This window comes from Leucopleurus acutus, assembly GCF_964270905.1.
Source record: "Leucopleurus acutus genome assembly, chromosome: 5".
Classification (NCBI taxonomy): domain Eukaryota; kingdom Metazoa; phylum Chordata; class Mammalia; order Artiodactyla; family Delphinidae; genus Leucopleurus; species Leucopleurus acutus.
The window spans coordinates 46,464,873-46,479,321 of record NC_139147.1 but is presented as its reverse complement, the minus strand read 5'-3'; the positions used below and the strand labels follow the sequence as shown (position 1 = coordinate 46,479,321).

The following is a 14,449-nucleotide window of genomic DNA, read 5'->3' as shown; positions in this document are numbered from 1 at the left end:
ATAAAACATTCTCAACTTTTAGGCTGTGCTTTTTTTTTTTTCAGTCGACGAGACAAAGAAACCAAAGCTATAAAAAGTGAAGTAACTATTATCTGGAGTCACTAACCCATACCTGACAAAGAAGAAACCACACCCAAGCTCAATGCTGAGGAAACGTGTCCTCTTCATAGCACTGCAGGTAACTCCGCCAGGTTTCCCAGCAGAGCTTCTCCTGATGGCTACTGCAAAGGAGGGAGCTCTGCCTCCAGGGAATACTATTCACGTGACAAATGTGCAGACTTACACACCTGCTGAGCAATCTTTCATAAATACTCTAACCCCTTTGGGTTTTCTCAGAAAGAAAATGCCTTTTCTCTTGAAAGCTGAAGAGTACTTTGATTCTAGAGTAGCACTTTGAAGCTGCAGTCTGCAACCCATGGGTGGCTCATGAAGTCAATTTTGCGAGTCATGGTGAGCTCATTTTTAAAAAGTGAATAGAACAGAATACAGGGTATCTGGAGTAGGAAAGGTAAAAATTCTTTCTTTTTTTTATTATAAATATGTATGGATACTAAGTTCCAAAGCAAAATGTATTTCTTACTATGGGTCATGGTTTAAAACAAAAAAAAAGTTTAACATCACTCTTCTAGTTTTGCAGTGATCCTAACTGGACACACACCCACAGATTGACTACAAGCAGCCGTGGCACACCTGTAGTCAGATGTAAAAATATTTTATGTATCTAAAGTTTTCCAGAAGGTTGGCTGATTTTTAAAGGGACCTGTAGCCCCAAAAGGTTAAGAACCAGTCATGGAGAGATACAGTAATACGATAAAAGAAAATAAGAAAAGACAATGTTAATTTTAGATCCTTAAAAGATAAAATGCTGAAAAGCTTGTACGTGTTTTACACACTTCAACATGCCCAGACCCGACTGTCATTGATTTCTATTAATCTGGAAGCATTTTGACCAGCACTCTATCAAAGCAGTGGTGACAAAGAAAAAGAATGTTTATGGATGGAAGAGTAAATTCTCTACAAATCCTGACAACCATAATGAACAATCATTATTTACATTCTATGTAGTTCATTAAAAGTCTGTGAAAGGAAAATATCTACTGTAAACTTTAACCTAGAAGTTAAATAAAAATAACAAGGGTGGAAAATAACATGGGAACAAGGGTGGGGAAAGAAAACCCTAAAAGGACAGTGCACTCTTTTATGATCAAACACAAACAGACCTCTCTAATCTCACCTGTGTGAAAAGAATACTGGTCTGACTGAGTTCTTCAATGCCTTTTCTTAAAATATATGCAGAGTTCTGACTAAAAGCACAAAAAGACACAGGATAGTCAAGCTCTTCCTTAAATGTAGGATAACCAAATTATGTACTTATACTGCTAAGATTTGCATGAAAAAAAAGCAAACAAGTGTGGAGAATGATTACAAACACATTTTGAACATTTTGTGTGCCACGGTTTCTTTTGTATTTTTACCTCAGGAGAGAGGCAAAAGCTGGCTTTGATAAACAAGGCTGGATCTTATTTCTCTTCTTCATTTCCACAGGTGGCACCCTATGAGACAAAAATAGCGTCAGTCAGAAACCAGAACGAGGAAGACGGCCCAAAGGGAAGAAAATGCCCTGGGAGCCCACGCGGCGCCACCAGTGAGAGGCTTCTCAGGCAGGGAATAGAAACGCTCACCGCAGCCCCTGACGTATGACAGAAGCTTCTCCTAAGTCCTGGACACATTTGAGGATTCATGGATGCAAGGCGAGAGACTGGAAAAGGCTGAGGGGACGAGTGACCCAGAAGGGTCAAAGAGCAGTGACTCAAAGGACCCTTTGAGAAGAACTGGGACCATCACACTGTGAAAGCCAAGACCAGACTCACAGTTTAGAAGTTCCTAAAAGCCTGAAAAATGCACACGGCTATGTAGGTCCTCCGTGCCACACGCGGGGACACCCATGGGCAGCAAACGCCACAGAGACACTGCCCCGAGCAGGTTCCGTAGCCCCTGCCCGTGCCCCGGGGACTCCCCAAATCCCACCATTTAGAGTCACATATCTAACTCCCCTCTATTCTTGGCACAGGTTAGGCGCTTGTGTGTCCCCTGAATGGAGCACTTGTCTCCACAATTTCAAAGGGTATTGTGATACAAGACAGAGCACAACAATGAAAACAAATGAAGGGGACAGGGGGCAGCAGGACCCAGACTCAGCCAGGAAAGAGCAAACAGCCGAATATAAAAAACTATTAAAGGGTTTCCCTGGTGGCGCAGTGGTTGAGAGTCCGCCTGCCGATGCAGGGGACACGGGTTCGTGCCCCGGTCTGGGAGGATCCCACATGCCTCAGAGCGGCTGGGCCCGTGAGCCATGGCCGCTGAGCCTGCGCGTCCGGAGCCCGTGCTCCGCAACGGGAGGGGCCACGACAGTGAGAGGCCCGCGTACCACAAAAAAAAAAAAAAAAAAAAAAAAAAAAACTATTAATGATCATCAGTTGTGTGGCGAATTAATCTAAAAAAGAGAACGAATCAATTTTCTTCTGCAATCACAGGATTCAAAGAGAAACAGCCTAAACCCTTCATGGATTGACTCAATTTTAAACTTTTTTTGGTACAAAATCCACAGTTAAAACTGCTAGCTTTCTGAACTCTGAGGCCAGATGCAGAGAATCATCTTTTGTAAATACCCCAAATGGCAAAACTCTCTTGATTTATATGTGAGGAAGGCACATAAATATGGTGGGCCAGCACACCAGGCCACAAACCCAAATTATACTCAGAGGACAAAATAAAGTATAAGGTATTACTTGGTTTCTAAGGTTATTAAACCAGAAAACAAACTATTTGGGGATATTGTGAAGACTGTGGGTGTTTTTTCTTAAAAAAAGACAATTACTTGTCTTAAACAGTTTTTAAGGAAGCAAGTTCCGAGGTAATTTCCAGCTCCGAGGTAATTACCAGCATCCGAGGTAATTTCACGATACTTTCTGTGTCTGCAGTAATGTGTTAGCTTAGGAGTGACATGAACGTTCCTCAAATTCTGATGACAAGAAAAATGTGCTGAATTTGGACCCTTTTCATTGTCTTCTTTATCATTTCCCCTGTGACCAAGAATAGGATTTGTAGGGAATTAGCTATCTAGTAAACTTCGTGCTTTCTTTTCTGTTCTTGTCTTCCATTACTAAGTACAGGACAGAGACAAAAGTGGCAGAGATGGAGGGAGAGATGCCTGCAGTAGGATCCTCATGTGGTATATAATCAGACTCCTGAGATCTATGGCTCATTATTTAAGTCCAAAACCTCAAAACTTGTGTCCAAACCGACCCACATGGCATTGGGTTTTTTCAGTGACCGTAAAGAGCATTACAATGATTTGCCTAACTTCCTTCCATAAAGAGCATTACAATCAACCAGTGATGAAGTTAAATGCAGAAGCATCATTTTTTTAATCTAGCAAAACAAAACAAAACCTAAAAACATGATCTAGGATCTACTATTCAAACACTGGCAAAAAGTACCGAACTTTTGTCTAAGACAGGAAGTTTTTATGTGGTTTATTTTGACATCCTATACTCACCACTCATTCAGGATTTAAAGGTCATCAAAACTTGATTCCTCACCAAAGGACTGACAATAGGAAAAAGGATACCTCTAGACTAACAGTTGTCCTCCAGGATTACATTATACATTTATAAGCTAAGTGATTTGGGTTTTCCAACCCGTTGTCCGCGTCAGTTTTTCTGCTCTGGTCATTTGCATTAAGATGAAGAAGTTTTTAAAACATTTATAACACATAGTAGCAATTTCTGAGCAAAAATCTGGGAAACTCAAGCAAAGGAATTTCCAAAAGTACCAGACTTCTGAATTCTGAGTTTTGAAAATATATTTTGAGGAGAAATAGACATAGTCTAATTTGATGCCTTTAGTGTTTTTGAATCACCCATCCTCAGGGTTGAAAAATTGTTTTGTATAACTGAGGGTACTGTTGGTTCAAACTATGTTAGTTTACAGTTTGCTGCAAACATTGTAGAATACAGCAACATGTATATTAACTTTTTCTCTATTTATCTTTATTATAGAAAATATCTTAGAATGTTCTTGATAGAGTAGCACGGTAACGATGGTCCCACACTTGGTGTGAATGGTAGTTTAGCAAAGCATAGCTCAAGGATTTGCAAAGTTAGGAAGAGGGACAAGAGAACCTCTCTCCCCACCCCCATCTAAATATGAAATTTGGTAAATTAGAATACTTTGTAAAAACAAATTCATATTAATTACCATTATGTACGAGATGTTTTGTTTTTATCCACATTGAAGATAATCAGGAAAGATTTTTTCCTTAATGTTTCTCCCGAGTGTAGTACTATAACAAACACTTAATGCTACGAAACATTTTATATGCACCTTTGAGTAGGCAATTTAATCTAGATTATCTAATTTTCCTCCCATGATAACTAATCTGTTTTTAGTGTCAGCAACATTTGGCAGGTTTATTTTTTAGCTATAAACTGTGGTTCATCTGTTCACTTTTCTAGAAAAAAGTCATCCTCATGAGAAAAAGCATAAATTAACAAGAAAGGAGAGTGACTCGATTTGCTTTTAGAAAAAGAAATGCTTAATCAGCCATCCTGTATTTGGACTTATTCAGGTGTTAAGAAATTTAGGGAGGTATAAAGGGTTGAATGACCACAGTGCTCTTTTTTTGTTGCTGTCAATCTAACAGACCAGCCTTAACTGTGGGCCTGAATCCTAAAAGGACAGTTGCCACAGTGGGAGGCAAGGAAATGTTTGGCTGGCAGATGAGCACCAGTGATAGCCAAATGGAGGGACATACTTGCATGGTCAGTTTATTCTCTAATTCCAATAAGTTCTTTGCTTTCAGAAGCAAGAAAACATTTCCTCTCCCCTCCCCCTACCCCACCCCCTTTTTTAAAACACACCACAAGGAAAGTACAGACAGTTGTGCTACCTCAAACCCTTCGTGACACTTGTAGAAATCAGATTTTAGATTAGACAGAATCATTTTTTTAATCTCTTCATTTGTTTTCCTTTGGTTCGAAAAGTTGTGTTATACTCAATTGACTCTAGCAAAATTTTGTATGTGGTAGCATAGCTTTAATTTATCCTATTACAATGCTGTTCTGAATTTTCTTCTGGTTTTTAAAAAGCAAAACCTGTTGCTTAGAAGCCATGAACCATTTTACTTTACTTCAACTTGTCAAAATGTCCTTGTTTGAAAAAATGATCATTTGGGTTCACTCAGGAAATGCATGTCAGGAAGCTTGTATTATAAGTTGACGAGTTGTAATGTATCAGTAACTGCTGTTACTCCTTTTTCAAAGAAATATAATTGATTTTGAAGTTTTCTAGATTGTCACATGCTTTGCGACGAATGCAAGGAAATCAAGTCCTGTGTGGTATTTATTCTAGTCATTTCTATTCAGGCTATAAACTGTAGCTAATTTTTTATTTGCAATTAATTCATTCAAACTAAGTACTTTTCAAAATAGAAAAAAAAGGAAAAATGATAAAAATCTTATTATAGAAGTCTTCTCTTTAATAAAACTACCTGTGCCTCTTCAAATTTTATATGTGACATTTCAAGTCGAAGTCATTTCAAATTGCACATACATCATTATTCACCAAATATTTTTAAACAAAAGGAACCATATGTAGTGTCTACATGTTATCAATAGTCTCTTATCCAAGCATTTTAGACTCTAAGAATCAAGTGCCACTGAGTCTAAGAATTACTCCATCAATTCAAAAAGATGAATTATATAAATAAGAATGTGATGCCCCAAAGACGGTCAACACCACTGCTTCACTGAAAAGTCAACAAAAATATGTTGTTGTTTATCAATATTTAAACTGTTAGGTGTAATGTATAAGATACTAGAATGGTAAAACTCCAATTTATAATGGAAAAGCTAGAAAAGGTTCAAAGTGTTACAGGGTTTGTTTTTTGTTTGTTTGTTTTTTGTTTTTTTTAATAGGTCCCTCTAATACCATTTGCAGGTCTATGTGAAACACCAGTTTGGTAGTCATTTTTTAACAGCAAAAATAAAACTTACCCATAGGCATTTGTTCCCCACAATATACAATGCAGCACATAATAGAGGAAGACAGCACTCAGGAAGATGGCCACAAGGTACCCTCTCATGGCTGGCCCACCTGAAACACAGGGGATGAAGGCCAAGGGAAAGACAAGATCGTTATACAGGTGATTTTACACAATGGTTTACCTACAAGCATTAGTGAATAAACATATAGAGAGAAGAGTATAAGAAACTGACATCAGCCTGTTATTTTGGAAACACCTACTAAATTTTCAGAAGGTGAATATTTTTTCTGTCTCTCCTCATCCTCTTTAATCAACACAACATGATTCATGTTTAGACCAATACTTTCCCATGTTAGATAGGAAAAAAATTCATTCAGAACAAAATTTTACACATCTATTTCAAATCCAAAACTTTTTTCAGAAATATTAAAAAATACCTATTTTCTCTATCTCAAGAGAAAATGAATATATGCCTTAAGATGTAAACAAACATTTTGTTTTGTCATTGCTCGAAATGACTTTTAAATGCTATTTATGCTAAAAGTCATTTTCTCATTTTAAAAAACTGGGGGAAGAAAGCTACTAAAAAATATTTCCGACAACCTCAATTTTTTTTTTAATTAACTAATTAATTAATTTATTTTTGTCTGCTTTGGGTCTTCATTGCTGCTCACGGGCTTTCCCTAGCTGCAGTGCGCGGGCTTCTCACTGCAGTGGCTTCTCTTGTTGCCAAGCATGGGCTCTAGGCATGCAGGCTTCAGTAGTTGTGGTGCGTGGTCTCAGTAGTTGTCTCACGGGCTCTAGAGCACAGGCTCAGTAGTTGTCGTGCACAGGCTTAGTTGCTCCGTGACATGTGGGATCTTCCCGGACCAGGGCTCAAACCCATGTCCCCTGCATTGGCAGCTGGATTCTTAACCACTGTGCCACCAGGGAAGTCCTCCCACATCCTCACTTTTTACACACTTTTAGATGCAGCATATCACAGCACAGGTAAATTTAGCTAATTATTTGCTTGTTTTTATACTAAATGGACAGTATAGTTCACTGCACATTTATAGATAGACACAAACCTGGACACCATCCTCTCTAGAGTACAAATGCAAAAAACAAAAAAAAACCCTTTACAAAATATATTTTTTATAGCCTAAAACATTTTTAGTTCCCACTTCTGCTTCAAAGGCAGAAATGAGTATGTCCTCACTTCTACATGTAATGAAATGCAAAAGACAAATTTAATATATGTTTCTATACTAGATCTTCTATTTCAATGCATGTTGCTTAAACAGATATACTATTTCTTTGCATCTCTTATCAAGTTGCTGGTCCATCCAGATACTTGAATGTACCACTCGGCTCACTCCTGTCCGTCTCTATTAACCTCAGTTGGGGCAATGCAGTGTCGAACGTGTGAGTCTGGTTCGATTCTAATTTTTTTTTTTTAATTTTATTGAAGTAGAGTTGATTGGTTAGATTCTTAAAGAGCTCCATTGCCTTCTTAAGTATAATCTACTAAACATAAATGAAGCTGTTGTGGATCATGTGAGGTCATTGTAACAAATGTAACAATCGTTCTGGGCTCCATTAGGGTTGAGACCCTCTGGAGCTAATGAGGGTGTGGGGCTGTTTGGAGTTGACCCTAAACTGTAGGGATTATCCCATGCAGATTGCTGAGCACACCTCCCTTGGTGTCAGCTGTTGCTTCTCACTGCAATTAAGGCAGCCACCACTCCCATGTGCCACTATTATAAATTAATTAGAAATGAAGACTGTCAAGAGCAAGCAAATGAAGGTGTTAAATGAGCAAATTTTAGTTGACACATACTTCTAATTTAGCAGACATAATCCCCGTGAAGAGTCAACACTGGTTAGAAATCAGAAGACAGGAATCATGGCCCAGCTCCACATAATTCCTGGTTTGGAGGGAGGCCTTAGGTAAATCAGTCTCCCCTTTTCCAACCTGACTGTTCTCACACGTTCAGGAGTGAGAGCACACAGCCAACCTCTCTGGCCTGTTAGAGTGGCCAAAATGATGGGCGTCTGGCATAACCTAGGACACAAAACTATGTGCTGAATAAGTTTGTATATTTTATGGTGGTTTGTTTTCTAAAGCTAAAGCCAGCTGTGCTTTTTTTTCTATACAATAAAATGCATGGGTTTTGAGAAAACCAAAGAGAAACTTGGCCTGCCCTTAGGGTAGCCTGTGCAGTATTCTTACTGATCTGACAGAAAGAGTCAGCTGGGTGGGGCTGTGGCGGAAAGGCCACTTCCTCTGCTGGCAAAGGGAGTAAACATGGAAAGGACTCGTAGATCACCTCAGGCCTGTGCTTCCCTTTCCACCTTATTCTGTCTTCCTTGCCCATCTGCAATGTATGTCTTGATGTATTGTGCATTATTTTAGAAATCACCTTAAGTTCTTGGTAAAAAGCAAGAAATAAATTGCATGATCATTAGTGGGTAAAAAAGAAAAAAAGAAAAAATATGGTTCCGTGCTTCCTGAGAAATAATTGGTAAAATCCAAGTAATGGAGAGAATTAAGGTTTGGGATGGTCAGAGTAAAAGTCTAGGGCAGTGAGGCACGGGGCATGTGGGACACATCACTGAACTGGTTAATTGAGGAAACAAAGGCAGCGAGATAGCTAGCCCAGAGCCCGGCCCCTATGACATGTTCAACAAATAGCTCTGCTTCCTCCCCTTCACGTGTGAGAGAAGTGCTAATATTAAACACTTTGGCCAGAGGCCACGAGTCACGATTCATGATGGCAGGACACAGGGAGCTGGTGTGGCCTGTCCTTGGCTCATTCAGCCCTTTGACTGAACTGGCCTCTGCACAACGTTTTTTGTTTTTTTCATTCATGTGTCACACAAACATGAACGTAGGATAAATATAAAAGACTCCAAAGAACACAATGGAATTCTTTCTATACTGTGACTCAACTGAAAATACACTATAATTAAGCCTCTTCTGTTGTACATTGGACAGCCTCAGATATCAGGGGTGTTCAGAAACTCTGGAAGTTCTAGAATCCACAAGTTAGACTTGGACAGAGAAAGTTTTAGAAATTACTGATACCAGGCTTAAGACTGTCCTGGAAGACATTTAACCATGGGCCAAAACAGTCACCAAACAATCTGCTTAAATCCTCAGATTAAATATTTAAAACTCCACCCAGAGTAACATCCGTTTTGCAAACACCCAACAAGGATGCCACTTATCAGTATCAGCAATTTTTTAAAAACATATTTACATCTAAGGTAAGATAGCATATGAAAGCCTAGAGAAAGAACTCAGTATTTACAGTTCAATTTGCTTATCTGTCCCTCAAAACATATTCTTTGGGAAATTTATATATCACTTTACAGAGCACGAAAGTATGGGTAAGCGAGATGTTGTTTTTTTCCTCAGCAGTTTGTGGTTTAGCTGAAGACAAAGAAGTGTGAGAAAACATTTTTTTCCTTCAAAAAGTAAAATGAGGGCTTCCCTGGTGGCGCAGTGGTTGAGAGTCCGCCTGCCGATGCAGGGGACACGGGTCTGTGCCCCGGTCCCGGAGGATCCCACATGCCGCGGAGCGGCTGGGCCCGTGAGCCATGGCTGCTGGGCCTGCGCGTCCGGAGCCTGGGCTCCGCAACGGGAGAGGCCACAACAGTGAGAGGCCCGCGTACCGCAAAAAAAAAAAAAGTAAAATGAACCTACTCGTGAAGAGCTACTGCATACACCACCTGAGAAAAATTTTGGAAGCTCTACCACTCTCTCACATGTCATGGGCAATTCAAAGCAACCATATTCAAGTTGCAAAGCAAACTGGGGCCGGCCAGGATATCCTTGTGATAAACACGTAGAGGCCCTCTGCTCGCTCACAGCAAAAACTTCCACAAATAAATGAATTCTCTAATTATAAGTCTATAAATGAAACAACCATTTTGCTTTGAGCAAAAGACTCAAAGGAACACCAGTAAGAATTTAACATAGAGTGCCTGCTTTAAGGGGAGGAAAAAAAGAAGTCCCTTCAATATAGCTTCAGTTACCAAAACAAACAAGTTTCAAGATCTTGACATTAAACAACACATATCAGCTTCTTGGCTGCAGGTGCTACTAAGACCAGAGTCCCTAAAACATCCTTCACAAAGTTTAAGCCATAAAGCAATTATTCACCGAAAGTGTGAGTAGAGGGTGTCAAGGGAGAGCAGGAATCACTGGCAGAGATCAAATGTTTATTTCTTCCCCAATTATGATACATAACCCAATAGATGAATAATCTGCATATGCCAAAGTGAGCTCAATCTTGGCAACAGGTTTTCCTTTTCTTTAATAATAACAGTATATTTTATAAGTTCATAAAATGCTTGTATGTCCATCACTTCATTTAAGGCTCAAAACAAGCTTGATAAACAGATGTGCAAGAGTCTGTCATACAGAGTGAAGTCAGTCAGAAAGAGAAAAACAAATACCGTATGCTAACACATATATATGGAATCTAAAAAAAAAGGTTCTGAAGAACCTAGGGGCAAGACAGGAAGAAAGACGCAGACATAGAGAACGGACTTGAGGACACAGGGAGGGGGCAGGGTAAGCTGGGACGAAGTTAGAGCGTGGCATGGACATATATACACTACCAAATGTAAAATAAATAGCTCGTGGGAAGCAGCTGCATAGCACAGGGAGATCAGCTCGGTGCTTTGTGACCACATAGAGGGGTGGGATAGAGAGGGTGGGAGGGAGAAACAAGAGGGAAGACATATGGGGACATATATATATGTAGAGCTGATTCACTTTGTTATAAAGCAGAAACTAACACACCATTGTAAAGCAATTATACTCCAATAAAGATGTTAAAAAAAGAAAAAAAAAACAGATGTGCAGGCATCATCTTCTTGATGAATGAGGGAAATGAAAGTTTCTGCAATTCAGTGAGTTGTCCCGGCTCAGACAGTTTAAGAGACAGAAACAGACTTAAGTCTGACCATTTCTTTCTCACAGTTCTACTCCTGGTGTCATCCTGTCTATCAAGACAAAATACATGAGGGGAACCCAAAAGAGAAAATTCTAATTGACAACTTCCTGACAGTGCGCTGTTGATGGGCAGAGTTCCGAAAGGGCAAATACAGACATGGGTTGCAGGGAGAGGGCTGCAGGGCAGGGTTCCCCACAGTGACATGGCAGCTCCAAGGGCCAGCACCAGCCGAGGGCTTGTTAACGTGCACATTCCTGAGCCCCTACTTCATCTGAGTCTCTAGGGCTTGGAAAAGTGTGTTGAAACAAGAACACTCCAGTCTGATTCTTATGCCGACCCAAACTACAGTTTGAGAATCACTGCTCTAGGATTCTCAAGAGAACCATGGAGGAATGTACTGAAATACGGAGACCCTAACAGATGTTACAATAATGACCCCACTCCATGAGAGCAGGATTTGTCAATCATTTTATTTGCATTTATTTATCTACTTCTAACAATACATGTCACACAGAAGATGTTAAGTGGATAATCGTTGAATGTAGTTACAGATCTCCTAACTAGATGCTTTGTATTGATTTTTTATCCAAAATGCCTACCACATGGTAATGCCTAACGAATAATGGCTAATTAGAATCATTAAGATATTGCAGTGCTTAGCATTTTTCAAGGCCCCCGACAGATGCTTTCGGTGTATTGTCTCATGTAATCCTCACAACCACCCTGTGAGGGAAATAGTAAACTTACAATTCCCATTTCACAGAGGAGAAAACTGAAGCTCTGAGAGGAATATTAACTTACCTGAGATAATAAATTGCAGAAAAGACTCAAACCTGTATCTATCAGACCAGGGTCCACACACTGTACTGCTGCTCTCCAGATGTGAGCTTTGACAGATTGGTGCAAGGTCCAGCCTTCTGATAACAGACTAAAACATGACAGAATGTCTCATCTGCCCATTCTACCAGCTCCCTAAGCGGTATCAATCCTAGGAATTGATGAAATGGAGATAAAGTTTATAGTCACAGACTGCTGAAATAACACCCTATTACTCACAACCTTGTTCTTCCCCACCCTATTTTGGATTTCAGTAAATCCATTTTTTTTTTCCTCCATAGTTCTATTGAGTGTCCTGGAGCAGTGATCCTCAGACTTCAGTTCGCTTAAGAATCAAACTGGAGGATTCCTATTTCAAAGCACATTCTTGAGCCCCAGGGCAACCATAATAGCATTGCTTATAAAAACAAAACAAAAACCCTATGGAATGACACTTGAAAATGGTCAGATTCTTATTTTTAGACTCTCTAATGCTTTTTCAAACCTAAAGAGGCTTGTTTTTCCAACAACCAGTTAGAAAAAAGCATATTCAGCAATAATTCTAGAAACATCATTCTATTCTCTAAGCACAAAAACCCGGTAGGTATCTCAGTCAGTATCACATGACTCCAAGGAAGAAACATGCTTCCACACACATGGTTCCAGACGGCCCCAGCCTGCCCGGCCTCTCTCCCCCCAGTGACCTCTAGGCTCAGCTGCAGACACACCCCGATGCCCACCTGTAGGCTCAGCTCCACCCCAACCTCTGAGCCTGATCCTGGCCCAAAGGAAAGGGAGCCTGAGAAGCCTCCAGCGGCAGCTCAACAGTTTGGTCAGGTTCCTACGGATCCCACACTCGGACGTGTCATTCACCTGGCCTGAATTCCCGTTGCCGGGTCCCTGAATCACATCCTAGTTTTCCAAGGTCTTCATTCTTCTCTCTCTCAGCTACCCCAGCAGCTCAGCAATCAAACATCCAATTCTAAGTAACTAGGATCCTACACCATGTACTCATCCACTCTATCCCTTGATACCCTCTGCTTCCCCAGTGACAGAGGTCTTGCTCTGCTGCTGTTCGGTCTCCTCTCTCATCCAGCATACCTCTGCTCAACAAAAATACTCGATAACTTGCATCTTTGTGCAAAATAGACAAGGACACCCAATCTGGCTCCACACAGCCCTGTGGGCACATAGCTTGGCATGGGCAGGATTTCAACCACAACTTTCCTCTCAGCCAGGTGGCCCTGTTCAAGGTTCACCTCCACAATCTTACCAGGTGGCCCTGCGCTCAGCCTGTGTCCATTCAACCCTGGGAGAGACTCTTCTTCATTCAGGTCTCCACCAGACCTCAGCTCACACTGACACATACCCAAGACTGTCTGAACTTGGCAACAGATCTTACATCCTGCCTTCCTTCCTCTTCGTATTTACTGCTCAGCGTATGACTCTTCTCTGCAATCACATGCCCCTGTGAGCATGAACTGCAGCTCTACCTACGCATTAATGTCTAAGTCTCTTAGTCCAGACCCACGGGTCCCCTAAGCCTCCTAGATCTAGCCGTCTCCATAGAGCCCAAACCTTAAAGAAGACACAGAGGACCTGGCAGCAATGGATGGAAAGGCCTCAGTCCTCTTTAAGTCAGTTATTACCCCTCTTTCAAGTAATGATCCTTATCATTAATGGTATGATCCAAATGTGTCCAGAAGCCTCATTTATATACTAAGGACCTCCACCCTCTGGTGCTGATGATCATATAAATAATAGCACACTTTATTAAGTACTTACAAAATGCCCAGCACTGCACTAAGCCCTTCTCACATACGATGATGAAAACAGGGGTGCTATCATCCCCACTCAAGAGATCTTTCTGGGTTTTTATATTGTATATTATGGGAAACTTCTAAATTGTACATTCTGGAGAACTATAGTCACTGTACTTTTTAACTATAACAGCATGAACTTAATATAGTTACTTAATACCCTGTTAAGCAAGGGAATGATACACATTAAAGTAGGCATGGATTAAAATATACTTAGAAAAAGAAAAAACTGTTCATTTCACAATTAAAGAGATAAATCTTAAGGAATTAGTAGTCTGGTTGATCAGATTTCTACTAGAAGGACCTGAAAATTCTCAAGAGGCCAAAATTTAAAAATAAAAATAGCACATATAAAATTCAGTATGCAATATTACACCACCTAAAAAAGCTAAATTTAAATCTGAAGTTCTGAGCTACTGTTATTTAATACAAATTAAGGGGAAAAAATCTGCTATTACTGAGTAAATTAATAGAAAATTATAATTTGATTTACGTACCTCCTCCCTGGAAAAGCTATTAGTATAGTTTCAACAAATTGGACCAACTGTATACATTCTGGCTGATTTCTAAATACATAGTCTTTTCCTTTCTGCATAGCGGAAGAAGAATATGCATAATTTTCTTTCTCTCTTCTTCCCCCCAATTCTTCTGCTATACCATGCTATGCAGCTAGTTCCTATATGTATACACACATCTCCTCTTTCAGTCTTTCAAGAAAGCCAGTGCTTGGCTCTACCCACCACCAGTCCCCCACCATCAAGAAGCTTGCACAAGCCTCTTAGATAGCCTCACCCACCAGAGGGAAAACAGCAGACGCG

General features: G+C 40.2%; 1 protein-coding gene across 11 annotated transcripts in view; it reads right to left on the bottom strand.

Moving 5' to 3' along the window:
• Positions 1-14,449, bottom strand: part of ST3GAL6 (ST3 beta-galactoside alpha-2,3-sialyltransferase 6) — an 80,281-nt gene that overhangs the window by 32,057 nt on the left and 33,775 nt on the right. For 9 of the 11 annotated variants that reach the window (XR_014326245.1, XM_082840263.1, XM_082840260.1 and 6 more), the window contains 2 exons: positions 6,057-6,156; positions 1,476-1,553 (listed from right to left, as the gene is read on the bottom strand). Coding sequence is in view for 10 of the 11 variants with exons in the window: in XM_082840263.1 (XP_082696389.1) it covers positions 1,476-1,553; positions 6,057-6,156 (178 nt within the window). In the remaining variant the exon portion in view is untranslated. Of the gene's footprint in view, positions 1-1,475; positions 1,554-3,559; positions 3,610-6,056; positions 6,157-7,868; positions 7,980-14,449 lie in introns of those variants that run through there. The other 2 variants (XM_082840266.1, XM_082840261.1) reach the window with 2 other exon arrangements.